General features: G+C 42.0%; 4 protein-coding genes and 1 long non-coding RNA gene across 8 annotated transcripts in view; 3 read left to right on the top strand and 2 right to left on the bottom strand.

Annotated features, from left to right (window-relative positions):
- tmem163a (transmembrane protein 163a) overlaps positions 1 to 615 on the bottom strand; it is a 31,252-nt gene extending 30,637 nt beyond the window's left edge. For both annotated transcript variants that reach the window (XM_061841134.1, XM_061841133.1), the window contains exon 1: positions 255 to 615. In XM_061841134.1, the coding sequence (XP_061697118.1) occupies positions 255 to 498 (244 nt within the window). In that variant the 5' untranslated portion in view covers positions 499 to 615. The remainder of the gene's footprint in view (positions 1 to 254) is intronic.
- The window catches only part of acmsd (aminocarboxymuconate semialdehyde decarboxylase), a 28,963-nt gene extending 18,180 nt beyond the window's left edge, over positions 1 to 10,783 (top strand). For 2 of the 3 annotated variants that reach the window (XM_061841132.1, XM_061841131.1), the window contains exons 2-10: positions 5,412 to 5,456; positions 6,351 to 6,447; positions 6,507 to 6,556; positions 7,884 to 8,120; positions 8,296 to 8,389; positions 8,848 to 8,943; positions 9,025 to 9,197; positions 9,266 to 9,364; positions 10,164 to 10,783. In XM_061841132.1, coding sequence (XP_061697116.1) covers positions 6,363 to 6,447; positions 6,507 to 6,556; positions 7,884 to 8,120; positions 8,296 to 8,389; positions 8,848 to 8,943; positions 9,025 to 9,197; positions 9,266 to 9,364; positions 10,164 to 10,226 — 897 coding nt within the window. In that variant the 5' untranslated portion in view covers positions 5,412 to 5,456; positions 6,351 to 6,362 and the 3' untranslated portion in view covers positions 10,227 to 10,783. Of the gene's footprint in view, positions 1 to 4,573; positions 4,698 to 5,411; positions 5,457 to 6,350; positions 6,448 to 6,506; positions 6,557 to 7,883; positions 8,121 to 8,295; positions 8,390 to 8,847; positions 8,944 to 9,024; positions 9,198 to 9,265; positions 9,365 to 10,163 lie in introns of those variants that run through there. The other variant, XM_061841130.1, reaches the window with a different exon arrangement.
- LOC133511979 (uncharacterized) lies at positions 5,256 to 11,212 on the bottom strand. Its single transcript, XR_009798085.1, has 3 exons — positions 11,100 to 11,212; positions 9,943 to 9,969; positions 5,256 to 5,465 (listed from the first exon to the last, which is right to left on the bottom strand). It is a non-coding gene; the product is annotated as an uncharacterized LOC133511979 (long non-coding RNA).
- A 206-nt stretch (positions 11,213 to 11,418) lies between these two features.
- Positions 11,419 to 20,151, top strand: LOC133511978 (cyclin-T2-like). Its single transcript, XM_061841135.1, has 7 exons — positions 11,419 to 11,593; positions 13,259 to 13,340; positions 13,441 to 13,569; positions 13,874 to 13,934; positions 16,173 to 16,235; positions 17,630 to 18,074; positions 20,012 to 20,151. The coding sequence occupies exons 1-6, from the start codon at positions 11,436 to 11,438 to the stop codon at positions 17,707 to 17,709; spliced, it is 573 nt and encodes a 190-aa protein (XP_061697119.1). The 5' UTR covers positions 11,419 to 11,435; the 3' UTR covers positions 17,710 to 18,074; positions 20,012 to 20,151.
- On the top strand, positions 19,842 to 24,183 carry LOC133511974 (cyclin-T2-like). The gene is made up of 4 exons (XM_061841129.1): positions 19,842 to 20,175; positions 20,302 to 20,372; positions 21,479 to 22,769; positions 22,879 to 24,183. Exons 3-4 carry the CDS (start codon positions 21,551 to 21,553, stop codon positions 22,950 to 22,952), a joined length of 1,293 nt encoding a protein of 430 aa, XP_061697113.1. The 5' UTR covers positions 19,842 to 20,175; positions 20,302 to 20,372; positions 21,479 to 21,550; the 3' UTR covers positions 22,953 to 24,183.
- Positions 24,184 to 25,146: the final 963 nt, after the last annotated feature.

Genomic DNA, 25,146 nt, shown 5'->3' with positions numbered 1-25,146 from the left:
GTTCACACCTATGCACAGTTTTAAAATGTGGGAGGAAGCCAGAGAACCACAGACTTGCTAGCCACCTGACACAGTGCTGGCTGTCGATTTTTTTTTTTTCCAAGAGTGGGAAGATTTCTAAATCATGCTGACTTGTTAACTATTCAAATAAGAGTGGGCTGAAAATACCTCCCCCTTATTTCCCAAGGGGCCCCCGTCCATTCCTAATCATAATTGTAATTACAAGAAGAAGATATGAAAAAGAGTTAGTGCACCTTCTCCCTCCACACCGTCCGTGATTTTCATCTCTTGGCCCGAGGTGAGAACCTCATGCTGGGTGGGGCTCTTGACGTGCTGCTGCTGCTGCTGCTGTTGCTGCTGCTGCTGGTTGTTGTGGTTGTGGTGGTTGTTTCCGAAGCCATCCGGGGCGCACTGGCCGTTCCGCACCGTGCCATGAGACGGATCCACTATAGTCAAGTGCGGAACTGGGTAGGACTCCCTGCTCGCCGGGTCTGTCATTTCTCTCGCTCGGACTCCTGTTGCAGTTTCAGGGCGGAACGGTGGCGGAGACGGCGAGGATGAGGAGGGTGGACGATGAAGAGCGCAGCAGACATCCAAGCGCGAGGTTATAACCGCACCGAGCAAGTGCCGGCTCGATTGCGTAGTGGGGCGGAGGGGGAGGAGGAAAAGGAGGGGATGGAGGAAGGGGAGGGGGTGTCTCAGAGATGACGGTCTGATATGAGATTTGAAAAAAAAAAAAAAAAAGAGGTCGTTGTTCCAATGGACAGGTAAGCAATTTGTGACCTGCAGACTCTAACAGGGGCGTGAAAATTAGCAGCCAAGTGCCATCCAAGCAAGCCGCAGGGAGACGGTTTGAAGTTAGATGCAGCGATGCGATACCGTAATGTGTGTGTGTGGGGGGGGGGGGGAGATGAGGGGGGGAAATGGGGGGGGGACCCTCACATTTTCTCTCCTCCCCCTTTTGCCCCCTTCACTCAGGTTTGCATGAACCCCATGCATGAAGCTTTCAGGCAAGGAGTTTGATGTGAATAAAACAGCAAACACGATTCCATGATTTATTTATTTGGGGGAAGTTTATTTATAAATACAAAATAACCTGCTCCACCTGAGAAGTAGCACATTAAAGTGTGAATAGTTGGTAAGAAATGATTTTGAAGGGTACACACGTTGTTGGTAGCCTCCCGTTAATGACAAGGGAGTCTTATAATTCAAAATGCATATTGACTGGCAAAAGAGGAAAATGTGCTTCCATAAATGGACAAATGAGGCAAAACTGGAGCGTTCCGGCAAGTGACACCAAATATGTGTATGGATGGGAAAAAAAGAAGCATACAAATAAAACAGCAGTCCGAAAACTGTGAAACAAGGAAGAGGCTCACGTATGTTTTAGGGCTGGTTTGTTCCATCCGACACTGAATTTCTTGGATGTGTGTAGGATATAATGAAATCTCAATAATATCAATTTATTCTGAAGCAAAATGTGCAGCCTGCAGAAGGCACCCCTTCAAACGTGAGGGAGGTGGAAAAGTTGAATGATGGTTGCTTGCTTGCTTGTTTGTTTCAACCCGTAGTGTTTAGCAGCGCGGACATGCAGAATGATGGATTTGTACCCCTTTCGTGCTGGAACAGTTTTGTTATGCAAGAGGGGACTTTGAAATACTCCCATTTCTTATTCAAATTGTTTAAAAATATATGCTGATGTGTATTTTAATTGTGGCAATGATAGAAGAAGATTTTAGGTACCAGTTAAGAGGAATATGGTAAAAACCACAGCTGAATAATAGTTAGACGTGCTAGATATTATAAAACTGCCGATGAAAGGCATGGCGGGCCAGAGAGCAGGCCGGGCATGCTGTAATTCCTGGCAAAGCCTGATACTGCCCTCCCCCAACTGACGGGTTTATGATGCATTGTCAAACTGGAGGACCAGGAGAGCTGAGAAGTGGGGTGACTGGACCCGAGACCAACAGAAATGCAGCAGGACCTGGCCCGGTGGGGCTGGAGTTTTTTGTTTCTCTTTTTTCCAACAGAAAAGTACCAAAAATTCTCCCAATGTGTAACTCGAACGTTTTGTTGTTGGGTTTTTTTGTCAGTCATTAGATATAAATCATTAAAATATCACATTGGCACATTGTATGTCCGGGGTGTGTATAATTTTGGTTTTAGCAGCCTGCCCAACTCTTAAATGCAGTCTGGTTTTAACTCACAGCACAAAGTAGTGACATTTCTTTTCATGGGGGCCAACCTGTGAGGAACCGTAGACAGGCCAAAGCAGTCTCCCGATACCCAAAACCTCCACGGTTAGCTTGCAAACAGTACAACCACAGAGTGAGTAGCTGCAAAGTTAGGTCAAAATCCTGCATCGCTAATGTGGCATTTCTGTAGCAATTAAACACGTGAGAGCTGAAGGACTGTGTGTTAATAACAACCACCGTGGTCAAACAATGGGTGAGGAAATATGATGGTGTCCAAACAGCACATGATGCCACATAACTGATTACTGTTCCTGCCTGAATGCAGTACAGAGACCTTCTGAGCTGTATGCCATACAGTATGCATATTTTAAACTGAAAGTGTGTCGATAGCTAGTAACATAGGCCACATTCATGTAGGAATTGTACACGGTCACCTATTGACACACTTGAATGGCTTCTCCTGTTCCCAAGACAAGTCCGGTTTATGGTTCTTAGCTCTGACCTGATCCATGACAAAACAATTTGGCGATGGACAATTGGATCCCACGGGGTTAATGATAACCACTGCAATCTGTGAATAATTGCGACTAATTGATGTTCCCCTAAAACTGATTATCACGTCATATACTAACAGTGTCTGAACTCTATGGAATTTCTCCAGATGTGTTCCATGCGATGTGTACTAAGAGTTATAAGAAGACTTACAATTAAGAATTGTTTCCTCAAAAAAAATTGGAAAAAGGTTACAAAAGTATCCTTAAAAGTCTTTTTCAGTCCACAGTTTGACAAATTTTCTGTAAAGGAGAAAGTTCAGTACTGTTCCAAGGAGTGGTCATCCTGTCAAGATGACTGCAAATCAACAGCGCAGAATGCTTAAAAGTCAAGTGTCATCCCTAGAAACATTCTAAAATAGATATTGCAATGAAAAATACATATAACATTATTCACTTCAATATCCATACGAAAAAATAAATATGAGCTAGAGCGTGTCATCCATGCGCAAAGTTGCAGAAGTCTCATTCAACATCCACGTGGTAGCCATATTGCCTGCATCCTCTGTTCATTACGTCACACCATGACATTCGCCATTGAAAACATGCTGTGCCACCTTCTACGGGACACGGAAGCTATTTTCAAAGAAGAGAACATCTCACAATGGAGTGAAGTGACCGGAGCAATATTACCCTATCGTTTCAAGCCATATTTCGATGATATGCGGATCACCTCTAACTAACAACAGACTCCCACATGTATGAGCCCTCGTCCAAAGTCGTGCTCAGCACCGACAGGGTACATCGACACATTTAGCACCCCTGACTTACGTGCGCAGATCTTTTGTTACATTCTGAGAGGATTACGCCCCCCCCCCCCCAAACTATTACTTTTTTTTAGTAGCTGTATACACACCTACCTGTCATTTGGAACCCACAAAGTTCTCATCCTTTGCACCCATGCAATCAATTTTTCACGACGAACCGGGTCTTTTTGAAAAGTATGAAGAATGATTCCATCCTCCTGAGTGTTCAAACAATATCCAGCAATACAACAAGCCGGCATTTTGGCTAACACGAAGGAACAACGAGCTACCTTCCAGCAGGTAAAACTAGTATAAACAGATGATACCACTTGAGTGGGCGTCTGCTACTAATGTCACTTCCTGCTTCTTGTAGAAAACAAATCCCTTGAAAGGATTTTCATGGCAGGAGTTACAAAAATCCATATAAGTCAAAATCATGTTGTGTGGTGAAAAAATGGATGCGTCCATTCCGGCTGCCTTCTTTAAATTAATAAAATACTAAAAATCATGCATTTCATGACAGTGGGACTTTAATGTGGTAAACAAAAACAAAAGAATGAGCTGTCCTGTGTCAGCCGAAGACTTCCACAAAGGCCAGCATTTCAAGAGTGGGGTGATTGGAGAACACCAAGGAGGATGCCGACGCTGTGATAAAATAATAATCACGAAACATTTGAAATTTGCTCAAGACCACTCAGACATTCCGTAGCATTCCTGCAAAAATATTCTGTGGACTGATGAAACCAAAGTTGAATTGTTTGTGAGGAACAAAAAATGCCAAATGTGGCAGAAAATGCCATAGCAACACCAACATCCAAACCTTATCCCAGTGACGCATGTTGGAAGGACCGTCATGGTATGGGTGTGGACAATACGATCCCAAAACACTTCAAAAGTCGAGAAATGTTGCTACTTTTAGGCCGCTGACACTAAAAATGGTTTAAGAAATATGAATAAACACAAGTAGTCCATCCAGAAAACATCTGTGCTAATCTTGGTTAATGAATGACAAAGGCTGTCTCAGCAGCAGTTGTTTCACCTGACGGTCATTGCTTTCCCCGTTGAGGGCGGCTGACCGTTTTTGCCGGATTTCCTCATTGTCATTAAACCGAAAGCGCTGCCAAGACGACCTCTGCATTTCCAAAAGCATGAAGGTTGACATACATAATCATATTTTACCAAAGGAATGGCCCGATTTGAAGAAGGTAGGGAGATAAACGGCACGTTCGCGTGGCACACATTTGAATTACCGCAGCTGGTTGTAGCATGGAAAGAGGAGAGGGAATCCTCAAAGTCCGTAAGGCCAGATTTGATATGACTCAAGCACAAAAATGTATTTGTGTGTTAGTTTTTGTCTTTTCTAAATGCCATCAAAAACATTCAGAAAATTCCCAGTAGTGGGAAATAGGACAGCTCGCTCCATACATCAGTGCTTAAACTTTAATCTGTAACTAGCTTCTTATGTTTGGCTTTCGCTAATGATTGGCAAAAATTTATTGCCGGAGGGGATTTTTTTTTCATTTCTCACTTTTATTTTTCTCAATTGTTATATTTTACAACGTACAGTATACACCATTATTACAATGAAACATGACTAGATTGCCTATATAAGTTCCAACAATGCTCAAACCGACATTATTTACTCCCAATTTGTATTATTATGTGGATTGTAATTCTCTCTAAAATATACACATATGTACAAGTCCAGACTTCCACTTCATTTAGATGTTATGATTTTTGTGGCTAATCATGTCAACAATACTTGTTTGTTTTTGTTTTTTTGCATGTAATATACTATGTAATTAATTGAGGCTGCTGCATGCAAAGGAACACATGTGAAAATATACTGGAAATGATTTCATATTCCAAATTAGTAGCTAAAATGTTCTGAAAACTCCAATAGTGTGTATGCATTTCAGAGGTACGGCTATGATGGCTTCGTCCAGCTTCAGCATCACTGTAAGGTGAGTCAACTGCAGGAAGATGATTTCATTTATTGGACTACAGTCATTTTAATCCCAGAGAAGAAATCCAATGTACAGTACTTCAGAAAATGCGTCAGTTTTTTCAAATTGAATTTGCAATACATTTGCATTTCAGCTTTTCAAACTGTTTATTGTGATTTTAATTTAATGTGAAATACATTCAAATTGATTTCACTTAATTGCAGTTCATCTTCCCATAATTACGTGCAGCATCAAAGTTCAAACTGTGTGCAATATTATGTTACAGTGGATTACAATAATGTTAAATACCAGTATATCGTATATAATAAAACATCTACTGTATTATATTTATTTATTTTTCAGTTATTATGGTGGTACATGGAGAGCTTCTTGTTTTTTTAGGGGAAATTGGGGGGGAAAAGTACAGAAAACCACTGATTTGAAAAAATACAAACCTGAGAAGGGCCTGGGCCGAGATTCGAACAACTTTAAGAAATATAAGGCATATATACTAACAATTACAACAGTAATAACATGCAATATTTCAAATACATATTTGAATTATCGATTCAGCAAATTTAGCTCATTTTGATTCATCATCAAATCACTTGTCAATTAGGTTTGTCCATCAAAAACTCAAACTGTAGGTTGTCTACTGCCATCATGTGGCTGTTATGCAGCTAACACAAATATGGCTTTTTATTTTTGTTTAACACAACATATGGAGAACTTCTGCAAATGATCACAGAAAGGAGAAGCAAATAAAAGGTTTGACCAGCGGGGACCTCGTGGCTTGCTTTTAAATGCGACACATTATACATTTTCAAGTATTTAAAAGTCCATATAATTGATATTTTTAATGTAAAAGCAAAAGAGAACATTTCTATAAATTTTACAGTAAATGTGTTTCAGGGTGAAGCGAATATGATGAAGGACGGTAAGCTGTTTCGTGTGATTCAAGAAAACTGCTGGGATGCAAAGGCACGGATACAAGATATGGATCGATATGGTAAATCACATCACCCACGAATGAAATTAAAAACCGTTTCTAATTATGACTATATTCAGGTGTCACAGTTCAAGCCCTTTCCACTGTCCCTGTGATGTTCAGCTACTGGGTAAGACGCGCCGAAATCATATTCATTTCAGCAGTAATGGGAAATAGTTTTATAGTCACGCCATCAGGCCCTACTAGTTACATATTTGAAATAATCATTACAGTGATTTGCACATTTGTCACTGGCCTCTGAGACACGTAGTACCCATAGAGTTAAAGCCCAAGTGACTTCCCTATAAAGATCCTAAAATAGATATTGTAATGAAAAATACATATTAGTCACTTCAATGTCCGTACAAAAAAATAAATATGAGCGGAGAGCGTGTCATCCATGCGCAAAGTTGCAAAAGTCTCACTCGACATTTAAGTAGTAGCCATATTGCCTGCAACGTCATCAGCAGATGTTACACTGGGACATTTGCCATTGAAAACACGTAGTGGCACCTGCTATGGGAGAGGAGCAAGACATTTTCGGATTTTTTCGACGCCCTTTCTGACACAGAAGTTCTTTTCGAAGAAGAGAGCATCTCACAATCAAGTGAAGAGACCGTGGCAATATTCCCTATCGTTTCGAGACATATTTAGATGATATGCGGATCACTTCTAACTAAAAACAGACACCCCGAGAGTATGTATGACAGTACGTAGAGTACTCAGCCGCGAGCGACGACAATGCCGTAAAGCAGCCCAGTACCACGATGAGCCACCTTGGCGCCGTGATGAGCCAAAACCATGATCAGCGGACGCGGCGCGCCGTCGCGCATATCGACACATTTAGCACCCGACTTACGTACGTGGATCTTTTGTTACGTTCTGAGAGGATTACATGCGCCCTCCCACAACTATTATTCTTTTTAGTAGCTGTATACACACCTACCTGTCATTTGGAACCCACAAAGCTCTTGTCCTTTGCACCTGTGCAATCGATTTTTCACAATGAACCGGGTCTTTTGGAAACATATGAAAAGTAAATCCATCCTCCCGAGTGTTCGAACAATATCCAGCAATACAACGAGCCGGCATTTTGGCTAACACGAAGGAGCAAAGAGCGACCTTCTAGCAGGTAAAACTAGTATAAACACACGAGGCCGGCTGACTGGGCTCCTACTGATACCATCACTTCTTCCTTCTTCTCCAAAACAAATTCCTTGAGAGGATTTTCATACCGGGAGTTACAAAAACCCAAATACATCAAAATCATGTTTTGTGGTGAAAAAACAGATGGGTCCATTCCGGCTGATTCATTTAAAAATGAAAAACATACTAAAAAAAAATCATGCTTTTCATGTCAGTGGACCTTTAAGCATGCTCTGAACGTAGACGATCACCAACTCAGCTGTGCAGCACAGAAAATCACAACAATGTTAATTCACTCTTTTCATTTTCAGGCCAAACCACATGACACCCTGGATCTTTGTGTCCTTTTGAATGACGATTTGGCCCAGACAGTGTGCAGCCACCCCAAAAGATTCGTGGGCCTGGGAACGCTGCCCATGCAAGCCCCCGACCTGGCCGTGCTGGAAATGCGGCGTTGCGTAAGGGACCTGGGCTTCCCTGGGGTGCAGATCGGCTCACATATAAACAACTGGGACCTCAACGCGGCTGACCTTGATCCCTTCTATGCTGTAAGATTTCCGCTTACTGCAGATGGTCCCGGTAGGACGCTTGCGCAGTAGTCCTTGTAAACAATTCAATATTTACACCTCGCCGTCCTTCACGTCTGATACCTTCATGATATTCTCGGAGGTCGTGTTTTTGCTCATTAAGAAATACTGACACTGCAGTCTGTTCCGCACGCAGGAGGCTGAAGCGCTGAATTGCTCCATTTTTGTACACCCCTGGGACATGCAGACGGATGGGAGGATGGCTAAGTATTGGCTGCCCTGGCTGGTGGGTGAGGGAGACGGAGTAGAAACAGGATGTATTGAATATTGTTTCCATGTCAACAAGGTGACATCAGGCTTTCTGCTCAAGAAAAATAGCGAAGGGGACGACAGCACACATTCCCAAGAGAGGAAGGTTTTTCTTTTTTAGGGGGCGGGGCAACCAACCCCAAAACACCTATTGATGGCTTATCCCTGCTTAGTCAATCATTTGTGGGGTTTTAAAATATATATATATATATAATTTGTCCAAAGCCTGTGGATTGCCACTATTTGTGCTCCAGACAAGTCCCTAATGCCCCTGAAAAGTGGTGGTCTACTTTGTGTTTAAAAACAAAAACATAAAAATAATCATTTTATAACTATTACAATGCACTAATTTGCGTTTAGTACAAAATTCTCCTAAGATTCCTGTGAGAACAGGTCAACCTATTATAAACCTATTTCTTTTTTCATTTTCATTGAAAAGGCATGCCTACAGAGACCACAATGGCGATTTGCTCAATGATTTTTGGAGGTGTCTTGGAGAGATTTCCAAAATTGAAGGTCTGCTTTGCTCACGGAGGTACAGAAAATGATATGTTTAACATGAAATAGACTATGTTTTATCTTTGACAGTCAAAATCTATTCCTCATTTTTTACCAGGAGGATCCTTCCCCTTTACCATTGGTAGAATTGACCACGGCCACAAAGTTCGGCCTGACTTGTGCGCTGTGGACAACGAGTCCAATCCCCGGAAATACCTTGGTTCTTTTTACACCGACTCCCTTGTTCACGATCCCGTTTCCCTGAAGCTACTGACTGATGTCATTGGAAAGGTATGCTGCCATGTCTTGAAGGTGGTAAAAAAAAAAAAGGATCTTATGTGATCTGATGTATTCTTCAGGATAAAGTGATGCTTGGAACGGATTACCCATTCCCACTCGGCGAACTCCAACCTGGATCTCTTATCGAATCAATGGAAGAATTTGATGAAACACTAAAGGTAGTCATCATGTTTGAATCAATACACTGTACATGACTTTATAGGGCTCCATTTGATGCAGCTGTTGGGTTACGGCCCCATTTTGTCCCAATAATGTCATAAATTCCGGCATCATGATCCCAACCAATCTTTAAAATGTTTTCTTTGGCCCGCATGCCACCCTTCTTTAGAGTTTCAAGGAAATCAGTATGTACAGTAATTCCCGGCCTACAGAGCACACCTGGTTACAAGCCTCACCGAGTACATTTGTAAAGGAAATACCATTTGGTACATAGATACACCACAGCTGTGTAAAAGTCGCAAGTGCCCACATTGAAACACGAGATATTTACAAAGAAAGACGGTACACAGAAAGAGTTTAACGCTAGCGTGGCGCTAACAGGGCAGGATAAAATAAAACTTACCGGTAAATATCACTGAGACACGCCACTAACACAGCAGCAACAGGCTAGCACAGCACTAACGCTAGCGCAGCGTAACAGGGCTGGTAAAAGTCACTTCCTCGGCACATATATTAATCGCTAATCTCTTTCCTTGGATGACTTCCTGTATTTTGGGGTTCCAACACTCATTCTTACCTTTTCCGCTCGAAGGCCCCCTTGCGGCTGTTAGAAAAAAATGCACAAATTAGCCGCATCACCGCATAAACCGCAGGGTTGAAAGCGTGTGAAAATAGTCGTCGCTTGTAGGCTGGAAATTATGGTAATTTGCTTATCATCGGGCTACCTAACTGACCAACCACATGATTCATCATAAAACACAAATATTGCTAAGTGCTGTCTGTCTTCTTGTTTTATAGGATAAGCTGCTGGCAGGAAATGCACTAGAATTTTTGGGCCTCAAAAAGGAACAATTTAACTAACATGCAGATGGAATCAAACCTGTGACAGCGTTCGAACACTCACAAGTCTGTTGTTGCTGTTGTCAGTCATTTTAAGTATTAGCAAGTTTCTTTTGGTCACCACAACGTATCATCTCATATGAACGCTCATATTTGTTTAGCATAGTTTTTATGCCCTTGCTGCAACCCAAACCCCTCGTGGGGAGAGGAGGCCCCAATGGTATATGAACTCATGACCGCTGGTTTGCCAAAACCAATGCTCTAACCACTGAGCTACAAGGGGTCAGTTGTTTTTCAATTATGGTTATTATTAAAGTCCATAAATCTGTCTGATATATAAGACTACAAAACATCCGTCTGAAGTAGACTTCAAACCAACAAAAATGGTTTAAACCAACTAAAAATGGATATTGGGGTGTAAGATTTTATCGCATAAAATCTGATTAACATTAATTTTCTGTCAACTGTACATGGATCAAATTACATTATGAAATATGACTAATCAATAAACACTTTTTGTTGTTGTTGCTATACTCAAGAAGCATGGATTAAATTTTTATAAAAGGCCAGTCTTGTTTTAGATTTGCTCTTTTTGGAATTTATTGCCCAATGCAAGAATGTTTTTAATCATATGGTAAGGCTGACTTTTCTGTGAGAGGAAGGAACTGCTTTAAAGGGGGATAAAAGCTACACATTGACAGAAAAAAGGGAAAGAAAAAAAAAGAAACCATTGCAAACACTTTGCAAATGTCTACGTTTCAATACCTAGACATACACAATTAAAAAAAAATAAAGAGTTTAGCTAAGTGCAGGTGAGAGACTACAGAACAGTCTTTTTCAAAATCTAAAAAATTTGGTCAAAATTTCAGAAGAGTACACATGGACTCTACCCACCCAGAGGAATTGATGGTCTTGACTCACACCTGGTGACAACATTTTATCACATCTGCTGATTCGTGGACATTTGAAGACAACGACTTTCATTCAAAGTCAGGCTTCAATTATGGAATACACTCATCTTTAGTCACCAACTTTTCAACCATACCTTCTATACAGGTGCAAATATTAAAATATTGAGGACAATTGACTTCATTTCAGAGTTCGATCCAAAAATTAGACCCCCTATCTGTGCGTTTGTGCGTCGGCCTCGCGTGCATTGAGTTCAAGTCATATTTTCAGTTTCCGGTCCTCCGACGTCATATCCGCTTTCTCCATGAGCGTCGAAGAGCAATGGCGGCGAGCCGGGGATCGTCTTCGAGATGGGTTTTCACCCGGGATCAGCTCGAAAGCACGCCGTCTCGCCGATGCGGAGTGGAACCGGATCGGGAACTGTCCTACCGTCAGCAAGCGGCGAATCTGATCCAAGATATGGGACAGCGGCTCAATGTGTATCCTTCGTAAACAGACGCGTTCCGAAGCCACACGCGGAAGCTAACGAGCGCTCCGATACCAACGGAATGTGTCTGGATGGTTTTGTTTAGGAGCGAATGCTTACGTCCAAGTGTCTTATTCAAACTAGGTGCGTTATTTTGGAGGTAAACCGAAGAGAACACGTTGTGTTCAGCCATGAAGTAGCATCTAGCATCCAACTCCTTTCGCGTCGATGAGAAGGCCGTGCGTGGATCAGGTTTGCGTCCGTGTCAATTTGTCCCGCGCCTGTTTACTAAAACCTGAAACAGGCGTACGCGCAATGCCGACCGCGAACTACGCCTGAGATTTTTTTTTTTTGTTTTGTACGTCGCTCTTCACGAATTCATTCAGTTGTCTCCAATTTGCGCAACATTGAGGTAAGTATTTGGACCGTGTCGTCACTAAACGATCACGTGGTGTCTCGGTTGGCAGAACGCCTGTCGGAAGTCAATCGCCCGCCGGTCATGAGTTATCGAGGTCTTCACGTTTATTTCTGTTAATTGTCGTGTTGGGCTGTATATACAGATTGTCAACGAAAGATTCTTGGAGCTTTTATTGCATCCCAAAGGCACACGAAGCTAATTGAAACTTTACGCCATACAACTGAAACCAGACTGACCTACCATGTTGACTTTAGACACTTTAAATTGTATTGGTGAGACACTTAACTTGGGATACATAATATTGTGTTATTAGATTCTTCATAATTATATTTTGCACAAATAAGAGTTAAATCACACTTGTCTACTTTGCTATGTATCACCTTTGTCATACTTGTATATTGTAATAAAAAGCCACAAAGACAAGGTTCAGGGAGAAGAATTTTCCGCCGATCGGCAGGTTTCTGACTTTTTCAGACCAAAATGACCATTCCCGAGATAAGCGCAAATCCGTTGAATAAAATTTCAGGGGGGTGTAGGGGTAGGGTATCGTGTGCCTGCCTCTCGGTATTGGGCTCCGAGCTGCAAATTCAGCTTAGTGCTAGGACAAGCACGACTATCGTATGCCGTTTTAATTTGCTCGGTAGTGTAAATATTTGCATTTTGCGACATAAACATGAAAACTCATTTGCGGCAGATTACTCGATTGGACAACAGAGTTATACATTATAACGATCCAATTGTGTTAGTGGTTAATTGAGTTTCACCATTGCCATGTACATGTGTTCTCGGTTCTCAGAAATCGCAGTGTAGCTCGTTAGTTAGCCGAGTGATAGCGCGAACTGAGCGACGGTGTGTTCATAGTTTTACGATGGCGAAAGTGTTAGAAAAAAAGGATGAAGATCGAGCGAGGGCAATTGACAAGGATGCTGGAATCAAAAACTGTTAGACGGGCATGGCTTGAAAAAAGTGTAACCGTGCAGATAGGACCGAAAACGGTATTAACATGTCTAACCGAACACAAACAAAAAGTGGAGATTCCCGGCAAAGTGCTGTGCACTCTGTCTTCCAGTAGGAGCTCATTGTGACATTGTGCATTTTGATTTTCTGGACGACGAACAATGTAAAATTACATGGCTGTTTTAGGATTTGAATGCCGTATAAACCGAGAGTCCCTGGTACTTGTTTTCATCTGGATTTTAGTCTGAAAACTCGTGATGAGTGAGCCAAGAATCCAAACGTTTCCCTTGATCCACATTCCAGCTCTCAACTAACTATAAATACGGCAATTGTTTACATGCATAGATTTTATATGCACCACTCGTTTACCAAATTTCACAGGAATGTAAGTACCATTTTCTTTTCAATACATTTTTTAAATCACTGTTACATTTTGAAGGTGGATTTATTTATTTGTTTAACGTGTTCCATTATTTTCTTTGCAGACAATATCTCCAACCACGCTATTTTTGGCCGCCAAAGTGGAAGAGCAACCACGGAAACTGGAATATGTGATTAAAGTTGCGCACGCCTGCCTAAACCCGCAGGAATCGCCTCTTGACACTAAGAGTAATGTAAGTTGGAGGATCTCTGTCAAGTATGGTGTAAAGTTTTTTTTTTTTTTTTTTTAATTATATAGCTTTCCATGTGTCGTCTTTCCAGTCCACTCATTGGCCACGGTTTCTCAATGTATTACCTGCGCCATTCCCTGACGATGGGGTCATGTTCGCTGTTGGTATATCTAGACAGCTACACATGCTTACGTTAAAATAGCGTTATGGCCTCTCTGGTTTCAGCTTTGGTCATTTCGACTCAGCTGTTAGGTGAGATCATAGACTCATTACAATTGTTATGTAATGACTGTCTATCAAACTTCAGGCATACCTCCAGCAAGCTCAAGAGCTGGTGATACTTGAATCCATAGTGCTGCAGACGCTCGGTAAGTAATGGTGACCCGAGTGGATGATATATGAGAGCGAGAGAGACCACTGTGTATCACAAACATAATTGGCTGGCTCACCATGTAGGAGGTGTTCTTATCAATGATAGTTTAACTCAACATCCACTTCTGTATTGTCTGACTTTACAGTATGAATTCTTATAAGGTGACATGTCATTCTTTTTTCCTTAACTTATAAAAATGGCTTGGGTGGAATTTATAGCCTTTTCAAAAATTGACTTAAAAATTTAGCACCCCCCCAAACCCTCCACACACACGCCCACAGCTTACTTAATTCCGAGTATGGCTTTGTGACTGTACAGATCAGCTGCAGTGCTGCCTGATAAGTGAACCAACATTTTTGAGCCCCTGCTGGTAGCAGTCACCTGAATGTGGGGGGGTGGGGGGGTGTTGTGTGTCCAAATGATTCTTTAAGCTTCATGCCACTAGTAGGGTCACCCATGGCACTTAAGTCCTCGGTGAGGGACCAGACAATATCAATGGATCTAGGTTTCCCTTGCCTGTACGTGGGTCACAAGGGCCCGGCTCTAGAGCCAGACCTCGAGGTGGGGCTTGAAGGGCTTGGGCCTGGTGGTTGGGCCTGCACCCATGGGGGTCCCCCTTCCCATGGCCTCACCACCTGTGGGAGGCGTCATAGGGGGTTCGGTGCGGTGGAAGAAGGCAGGGACCTTGGTGATCCAATTCCCGGCTATAGAAGCTGGCCTAGGGATGTGGAACTTCACCTGTGGCAGGGAAAGAACCCGAGCTGGTGTGTGAGGTCAAGAAACTAGGTCTCGCCTCCACACACTGCTTGGGCTCTGGTATTGGTCCACTTGAGAGGGGTTGGACTACTTCTACTCTGGAGTTGCCCACGGTGAGAGGCGCAGAGTAGGTATGGGTATACTTATTGTCCCCCGGCTTGGTGCCTGTACATTGGGGTTGACTCCAGTGGAGGAAACTGTAGCCTCCCTCTGCAATCAGGTGGGGTGACACGTCTGAATGTTGTTTGTGCCAACTCACCAAACAGCTGTTCTTAGTATCCATGCTTTTTGGAGTCCTCAGAAGGAGTGCTGGACAGTGTTCCCACTGAGGACTCTATCATTCTGCTGGTGGACTTATATGCTAACGTGGGCAACTACAATGAGATCTTTAAGTGCGTAATTGGAGAAACGGTCCTTCCAATCAGAACCTGAGCAGTGTTCTGTTGTTGGACTTCTATCCTCATCAGAGATTGTTCATAACGAACACCATGTTCAAGCATTAGTGTGTCCATGCGTGCCCCTAGCATAAGGACACCTTAAGTTGCAGTTTGTTGATCAAGTACTTGCCAGCACATGTCTTGGACAAAGTGAAGAGACGGGCAGAGCTGTCAATTGATCACCACCTGATGGTGAGTTGGCTCTGGTGGGGGAAGATGCCGGTCCGATGTCGGAGGGCCAAATCTATTGTAAAGGTCTGCTGGGAACTTAGTTTGATTTTGATGGGGGAAAACAATTTGAGGTAGAAATGTTTAGAGTCATTAGCGCGGTCACAGAACCAATTAACTTATTTCAGGGCATTGTTAAACCTTTCAAAAAGCCCAAAATGTGGAGAGAAAAGGGAACGACTTTGCTGAAGATTTGAATGTGGTGCTTGTCAAAAAGACAAAAATTCTGAGGCATAACATGGTAGGAACTTGGAAATGGCAGCTCTTCAACCAGCCTTATTGCCAAGTTATATGGAAAGAAACGGAAAAATTATTTGGTACAATTACCGTAATTCCCGGCCTACAGAGCGTACCTGGTCATAAGCCTGGGTGCACGTAGTTTAACGCCAGCGGCGCATCACCGCATAAACCGCAGGGTTGAAAGCGTGTGGAAAAAAGTCGCGGCTTGTAGGCTGGAAAGTATGGTACCCAAATAGTGTCACAATTCCTTGAAAATCCATAAGGGCTCACTCATGTTCACATTTTTGGAAATAGGCAGGTCACAAAAGATTGAGACGTTTAATTCGTTGGAGACCCGATTATAGTTTGTTTGTGTAAAAGCAATTAGTCAATTTTCCATAATAACTCTTTTAGATTTGGGCATAAAACAACAAATTAACAACTACCATAACCCTACTTTGTCCCAATTCAACACTCACTTATCATTGTTGGTGTCGACTGAAGAAGAGCTGTGTAAAATACTGAGGGTAAAAAATGGCATGTCACCTCCCACCTGTGTGTTCTGGACTCACCTCTTGTATATTTTCTTGCAGGCTTTGAAATTACTATTGATCACCCACACACTGATGTGGTGAAATGTTCCCAGCTAGTGCGAGGTAGAGGCTTCTTTTTGTTTTTGTGCCCTCTGCCCTGTCCAACCCCACCTCATAAAATAGGTCGAGAGGCCAATGAAAACTGGATACCGTGATTGTACGACTGTATACTTAATCACTTTTAATTCATTTGGACGTTATTGGATGATTACCTTACAGTTACCCCATAGAGCAGTAGGGCCATTCAATAAGCTAGTTCTAGATTGAATTATAAGGAATTGCTCTCAGTCATATTCGCAGGTCAAATTTTCTATTTGAATAAAATTTTAATTTTGTGATATGATTTTTGAGATCTCACTAGCCACTTTATTTGATTTTTGATAATTTTTTTTCCTTGGTTGCAGTAGCATTCCAAAGATGTTCACAGTTCCCTTCATTGTAGGAACCCTATTTATTGGCGTATAGAGGGTGTCTGAAAAGTGACTCTACACTTCCTTTTTAGATTTCATTTTAGGTATCATTCGGACAGACGAGGCCATTCAGGCTTTGACATCTTAGGCTTTGCAGTTTCTGAAAGTATCACTTGCTTACCCATGACTTGCCAATTTATCAGTGCAGTTCAGCACCTTTTTGAGAACCTTTATGGCCATTACACTGATCTGCGTTATTGCAGATGCCAATTTACGTTATCCATGGCCAGTTTCTACGAATAAGGTCCGTTTTTGACAAACCATGTAGCAGAACTGTACTGCAACTCATCTGCAACTTCAGGATATTCAAAGGCTGCATAAATTTATAATTCTTAACCACTTGAAGTCCATACGTATAAAGCTTTTTCACTCTATGAAGGCTCTGCTGAATTGATCTTTTGTTGATTCAATCCTCTGCGTAGACTTTACTTGGCATCTAGAAGTTTTCTGATTTCATCAGTGGTGGTGGTAGCCTGTTCTTTGGGGTCAGCAGCCTGTAGGGATTGAAACTGGGAACCAGAATTTTGCAGCGTATTTTCCGGACTACAAGCTGCTACTTTTTGTCCTGATTATGCTTTTTTTAACTGGCACTGAACTGCAGTCAGGGACAGAAAAACATATGCCAGGTGGCAGTTTTGCAACACTGCGACGTCATTCGGTGAAGGAATGAGTATGCTTAGGAACAATTGTAAAGCCCAAGCTGTTAAATGCAGATGGCCTCGTGTAGGTCTGAAGGATACCTGAAACAAAATAGGAGAAAGCGTATAGCGACTCTTGGGACACTGTGCAGCGTCTTATGCAATTAATTGGAGAATGCCGGCCAAATGGATCTTTTTTTCTGAGTCTTGGCTGAATGAGTCTCAATTGAAGTAAAAGCTTAACTATATGATTTACTTGAAAAGTTAAGTAAATGTTCATGTGCTGTTTGACTTGAAGGAATTGTAATTGCTTTCCCTTTCATATTGTTTGTCTTTGTGTCTCACACAGCAAGCAAGGATCTGGCACAGACTTCCTATTTCATGGCTACCAACAGGTTGTTATCCTGCCCCTCCTTTGTTGCACTTTGACTGCACACCATTGCTTCCTGTAATGCAGGGTACCCTTTCAGTGTCCAACGGGCCCTACTTGCACTGGTGGTTGTTGGGACGCTCGCCCACTGCCCCGTGGCTCCCCTCCCGCCATCAAAGGGAGCAGGACAGGGGCTTGTGGCTTGCGGCGTTACCGGCCCCAGTCGCAGTGCGGTGTATTGTACAAGGGACCCATGTGTTGGCACCGATGGGTTGAATGCAAGATGCGAAGTGTAGTGGTGCGCTTGAAAAGCCACATGTTTGTTCGGTTGCGAAAAAGTGCAGAATTCTAAAAGACACTTTGGTAGCCTGAATAGCCGCTAAAGATTTCACAGATGTAAACATTTCTCATAGAGGTCCTTCTGGTGAGTACAGCAAAATCTTTTTTTGAAATTCTCTTTTCATATTCATTTCTAATGATTATATCTGTAAATGCACATTTGATATTTTTAGCTGTTTTATCAAAAGTATTATTACGCTAAAGTTAATCTTACCCATTAACGACCTGCATGCTAATGATAATTTTTTGGGGCACAACACCAAATTCTGAGTACGTATGAAATGTTCTAGGTTACCTTATTAATTTCATTTGAAGCAGGACTAGATGTATTTGAAAGTGGGTCGTCAAAGGGTTTGATTAAAAATGTCTTTTTATAGTATTTTTATATGAATAATTTCTCCCTGAGCTAACAAATTTTCTTTATGGCTGTTTTCTGATTTTAGCAAATTATAATGTCAACATTTTTCCAATGCACAGCTAAATGCTACATACTGTATTTTACTCAGACATTTTCTCCTTCATAATTTTCATTTCAGGTGTGATAGATTTCGCTACAGTATAATGTAGACAAATTGTAAAATGGCTTAACAGATTACTGTTCAATTAACCTAACAAACCTTTATAAGACATGTAGGGCCAATTTATTGGAAATACAAGAGACGATTTAGCTTATTCATGTACAGTTATAACAGGGCTTGGTAATTATTGGGAAAACAAATTATTTTGTTCTTGAAATAACAATAAAGACGATTGTTCATTGATTGAACGAACTACCAAAATTTAACTTGAAATCTAAATAAGGAAAACCAGAAATAAATTAGTAGCAAGGAAAATAATATGCTTGAAGTAGCATTAAAAAAATACAGGAAAATGTTTCCGGTGTGCACCTTGGGCTCTTCTTAGGGGGATAGTGGTGTGTGCGTGGAGATACAAACTTTACAATAGAATCAAAAAAGGTGGTTTCGCTTGAACTGCATGAACATAACTATTTTTCAGATTAACAACAACAAATACCTGTGTGTATCATATTACTTGTATTTTCTCCTATAACATTTGTATGAGAATACAGTATTTGAAGATGTTTCACTTCCTTAACTTCAAAGGCATTTTTTTTTTTGTTACCTAACGAAACCTATTGCCTATAGTTTTTTTTCGTTTGTGTACTTAACATTAAACTAGCAGTTTTCCATGAATGACGCTAGAACAAAGTACATGTTAAATTTAAACATACAATGTGTAATTCTTGTTCTTGTTTGGATTGACAGTAAAGAGCCTAAATCATGCTCAAAAAGGGCAGAATAACATCACAGTGAATTTGTTGTTTTAGAATGTGGGAATCTGCATACACACTGCGCCCGCTGTTCAACGCAATTATTTTTCTTCAATTACTGTATAATGTTTTTGTAACTTAGAAGACCCTCTAAATCAAGATTAAATTTCAGTTACGAATCAGCCAACCCAAAGTAATTTATGCTGTAAATGTGCTTAACTTAGTCATTAAATACTTGTAAATTCAGATTTACAGTTACCGGCTAAGGATTCAGGAACATTTTTTGATGTCGATATTTAGAGGTTTTTTTTTTTTTTTTTTCATGGCAGCATAGCTCAACTTCCGCTATGGAAGTGTGCATTTCATATGCTGTTTTAATATATCCTGTAGTGAAGTTAATGGTAATCAATGCCCTGTGGCATTGATAATGTCTTCCTCAGTGGATAATCGAGTTCATCATAATTTCTTTGAGCTGGTTTAACATGGCAGACCTTGTCTTACTGTTAATCTTATCATTATTTACTCAAACATCTTAAATATTGCAGCTTTTTGTTTATACAAACTATGCATTAAAACCATTTGCTCCTTCTGTCTTCCTTTTTCTTTTTCATATGTGGGACCAATCCTGACCATGGCTGGAATCCCTCAAACGACTCATTCACATCATACATACGTGCATGGACTCACTCACACACACACACACACACACACACACTTTGTCCACTGGGCATACCTTCACACATACACAACAGTCTCCACCTCACTACATTCTGCCTACAGTACAAGCCCACAGTGATTGCCTGTGTGTGTATTCACCTGGCATGCAAGTGGTCCAACTGGGAGATACCAGTGTCTACTGATGGGAAACATTGGTGGGTGTATGTGGACAGCTCTGTTACTCTCGAGCTCCTTGATGGTAAGACAAGATGTATCAAATATTCTTGCACGATTTGTGGCTATGTCACTTTAAATTAATTTAATGTAACTGGTTTATGGTTGAACCTCCTACGCTATCTTAATGCAACTTGCTTATGTTTTACAGAGCTGACACATGAGTTTCTACAGATTTTGGAAAAGACGCCCAGCCGGTTAAAGAGAATACGCAACTGGAGAGTAAGACCTATCATTTTGTCTGTTGTAAATATTTTGAAATTGTGAATTTGACACTTCACTACAACCTGAGTGAATGTATGACAATATGAAATCTGTGATAATTGGCATACCATTAAATGCTTTTGATAGTGAATAAAAAAGCCAAGTACATAGGTGGCATCAAAACTGTTCCTATTTTCACTCCTATTGAGTGAATGATGTACAATTAACTAGTGTGCGTATTGGTAAAGTTGTTTTGGCATACCATAATTCCCAACCTACACAGCGCACCTGGTTATAAGCCTCACCCAGTACATTTGTAAAGGAAATACCATTTGGTACATATATAGGCCGCAAGTGTGTAAAAGCCGCAAATGCCCACATTGAAACCCACATGGAAACATGAGATGTGTACAAAGAAAGACGGTACACAGAGAGTTGAAAGCTAGCTCCGCCACGCTAACGCTAGTGCCGCCACGCTAATGTTAGCGCCGTGCTAACTGGGCCGGTTGAAAAAAACAAAACATACTGGTAAAAATCACAGCACTAACACGCTAGTGCAGTGGTAACAAGGCTTGACTGGCAAAAGTCACTTCCTCAGCACATATATTCCTCTCACTCTTGCCTTTTCCACTTAAGTGCCCCCTTGCGACCGTTAGGAAAAATACACAAATTAACTGGATCACCACATAAACCGCAGGGTTGAAAGCGAGTGGGGAAAAAAAGTCGCGGCTTATAGGCTGGAAATTACGTTTTGATTAAAGCTTTATTGCTAAACTATGATGGGTTACAATGGTCAACAGTGCATATCAAAACATTTGGTCCCATTTTATTTAATGAATGGTAAGTCCTAATTCTAAAGTCAGGCCTAATTTATTCTATGGACCTGGCGGGTGCATTTGCAGCCGAATGACTTCTCTTGCATGCTCTTTTCTTGTATCCACTATCACTGCTAAAATTATGGAAATGTCCACATTGTGTATCGAATAAAGATTTAATATTTAAAATATTCATTATATTAAGGACCACGTTTCTTAGCATGGAAGTTTTCCTTTGATACCAAGCATTGAGTTGAAAGACTGACTGGTATTGTGTAGATGGAGTTTAAATTATGCTCTGTGTTTCAGGCCACCCAAGCTGCCAAGAAGCCCAAATCCGAGAACAGCCAACTGACTGACACTTCCATCGCTGGACCTTCAATGCTTCAAGACCATTCCCTGCTCGATGGCTCACTCGTTGGCGTACATCGCTCAAGTTTTTCCAAATCAGGTGGCACCTTTACTGCCTCTCTTCCTGCTCAGTCTGGAGGTGCACCGCTGTCCCTGGACGCTTTCTCTGGCCCTTACAACCCACCTAGCCACAGTGAATGGCCCCAGACCAACCCAAGTCAATCAGGGTATTCATCCAGTTGTATAAAACAGGAACCCCTCACCGCTTCTCACCAAGAGCAGACACTGTCCTTACATACCTCTGCTTCCTCTTTGCATCCACCTCCATCAGCAATCAAAACTGAGAAAACTGTAGATCTCAACATAAAACAGGAATTGAAAGGAGCGTGTGCAAGTGGAGCTGGTAAGAATCAGCCATCTACTTCGTCTTCATATCCACCACAACACTCCTCAGCACCCAAAATGTCACTGGACAAATACAGAGAAAAGCATGGTGTAGAAGCCGCTGCTGCTTCTGGCCAGAAAGGCCGTCAGGAGCAGCATGGCACACCAATTGAGAACAACATGAGAGGGGATCTTTCATCTTCCTCTAACTATGCACCACCGTCTTTGAGCCAGGCTGATCATAGAAGGTATTCACAGACTCATCAAATGTCCCAAAGTGCTCAAAGTTTAGGTAGCGGTAGCAGTTCTACTGCATCGCCAGTAAAGAACAGAGCTCCTTCCGCAACGTCCGGGCAGGACAGACGCCACCATGGTGACAAATGGGACAAAAGTTCACTTAATCACTTGGCGATCCCTGGCCCTGGGGGAAACGCCCAGACGGACAGAAGCAAGGAGGAGCTTAAGATGAAAATAAAGGTTTCCTCGTTAGCAGAGCGCCACAGTTCATCGGACGAAGGCCCAGCCTCCAACAACAAGAGTAAACATTCCAGCCCTCTAGTGAGCAAAGAGAAACCGCACCGAGGCGCCGACCACAGTGTTCACCGCCATCACAAATACAGTCACCACAACCCCCACTCTCACAGCGGGAACGGACAAGGGGGCCCCGAGGGCCTGTTTCGGGGTCCTCCGGGACTTATAACTCTCGAAGGAATCGCGCTTCCTCACAGCGGATCCATGTCTTTGACTTCGTCATCCCGAAAGAGGGCGCACCCTGAGGTCAATCACAATCAACACCCTTCTTCCTCATCCTCCGCTGCTTCTTGCTCCAAACCAAGCAAAGTCTCCAAGGTTGGCACTGCTGCAGGTACTTCTTCCCCGTTTTCTCCTCCTTGCAGTCTTTCTTCTAGCTTGCAGAGCTGCGGCTAACCTCCGCTCCCACCTCATTTCTTCCCCTCCCCTCCTTTTCCACTCAGGTGGGCTGCGGACCTCTCAGCAGTATCTCCCTCCTAGCGGGTCGCCACATGAAGTGGGAGACCAGAGACACTGAGCGAACCTCTTCTGCTTGCCGCCATGGTTCTTCACATGGAAAATGCAAGAAACTACCCACAGTTCAAACTACTATGCGCACCTCCTTGTTAAGTGCCCCAGGAGAAATCTCAGCAATGATATACCCTTTATTGAAAGGCACAACATTGTACGAAAAAAAAAAAAATGAAGTATGTGTGCGGGCCTTTGATAGAAATGAAAGAGGAAAGTTAAAGCTTCCATACTCTGACCTCTGGACTGTGATCCCCAGTCCCATCTTTCTCTTGGTGTCAAATTGCTGCTGGTCTCTCCTTCCTGAAACACGCCGATGAGCACGCTAAGGTTGGGTGTGGCCGGCAGTTGGAAAAGTGTGTATTTACATTGAGGGCAAGCCACCTTCCCTACATTTCACATCTCCGTATAGGAAAAGAAAAGTATTACAAGTTGTATAAAAGGCACGGAACGGGCGCCCTCATTTTCTTCCTCTAGTTTTATGTTTAAATAAGATGCAATTTTATGCAGCATGCTAATCCAGCCGGACAGGAGTTCAACTTATGTATGTTGTCATTCCTTAATTGCAATATTGATGGATGCATTTTTTTTTTAAGTGGACGATTTCAGTAACCTTTTCGTTTTCTACACTTAAGTACTGTTAATTATCAAGTTTTCATCAAAGGGATGCAGAAGAACACGCTCACCATTCACAGGAAGTGGAGACAAACGTACATACATTTTTGTATGTTAAGACAAGTATATCGTGACTACTCAGGTTTGGTGCAAGTTATAATTATGACAAAATAATTGCGAAACCTACTTTTAAAAAAAAAAAAAAAAAAAAAAGCTCTGTTGATAAACCGATTGGGCACCATGGGGAAAATACAGTGTTCAAGAGGCACATGCTTTTTACTGTTACCCAAACGGTAAGAGTTGTGCCTATAATAGAAGGCTAACAAAAATTATACTGTAGTAGCGTGCCATGGAAGTCTATACTGATACTGTATAACCTCTTATGCAGTGTATCACACAATAACGAGGCACTTAAACGCCTTTTACCTGTCAGTGACATTTACTCAATATTATTCTGAAGTGAATCAGTTAAGTGGAATGACCTGCTGTGTTTTTCTTTTATTTTACTTTTGAGAAAAGTTGATTCTTCTGTGGACGAATTTGGTAGGTTGTCAACCTTAATCCAGTTTGGTACATTTGCAACCATTGTCACCACATCAGTTGTTGACATTAAACGCCTAAATCTTGCCATGTCACAAGTGTTCTGTCCGTTCACGCTCATCCAAGCTCATGAACATTAATTTGCAAAAATGAAATGTGTATGTTAATCTTAACTTATGACCGGCAATAGGGTAATACTAATGTCCTGTGGAGTGTTGGACTTGACCAGCGAAGAATCTAGTGTTCTTATGATCTTAACATGTTTTGAGTGGCACATGACCCATAACCCTTCATTGGGCCCCTGTGCAAAGAGCTCAAAAGGTTGAGTAATTTCCTTTAGTGGAGTATAGAGGTGTCACTATTGATTATTCAGCTATTTTAACCGATTAATACATTTTCCGGCAATTAGAAAGATGGAGGCACGCACTGGAAAGGAGAGGAATGAAGCTTCGCTGAAGTAAAACAATATATGGGCATGAATGTGAGGGGCGGAGGGAGAAGAGATAGCGAGGGTGGATGACTTCAAATACTTGGGGTCAACAATACAGAGCAATGGAGAATGTGGTAAGGAAGTAAAAAAAACTGGTCCAAGTGGGGTGCAACAGTAGGCGGAAGGTGTCTGGTGTCTCATAGTGTCCGCTAGGATGAATGGCAAAGTTTATAAAATAGTGGTGAGGCCGGCCATGATGTACAGATTAGAGATGGTGCCGCTGAAGAGACAACAGGAAACAGAACTGGCGGTGGCAGAAATGAAGTTGCTGAGGTTCTTGCTTGGTGTGAACAGGTTGGATAGGATTAGAAATGAGCTCATTAGAGGGACAGCCAAAGTTGGATGTTTTGGAGAGAAGGCCAGAGAGAGCAGACTTGGATGGTTTGGACATGTCCAGAGGCGAGAGAATGAGTATATTGGTAGAAGTGTGTTGAGGATGGAGGTGCTAGGGATAAGAGCGAGAGGAAGACCAAAGAAAATGTTGAAATGGATGTTGTGAGGGAAGACATGAGGACAGTGGGTGTTAGAGAGGAAGATGCACCAGATAGGCTTAGATGGA

This window comes from Syngnathoides biaculeatus, chromosome 14 (assembly GCF_019802595.1).
Source record: "Syngnathoides biaculeatus isolate LvHL_M chromosome 14, ASM1980259v1, whole genome shotgun sequence".
Lineage (NCBI taxonomy): Eukaryota > Metazoa > Chordata > Actinopteri > Syngnathiformes > Syngnathidae > Syngnathoides > Syngnathoides biaculeatus.
The sequence above is the reverse complement of the archived record's forward strand: the minus strand, read 5'-3'. Positions and strand labels throughout refer to the sequence as shown.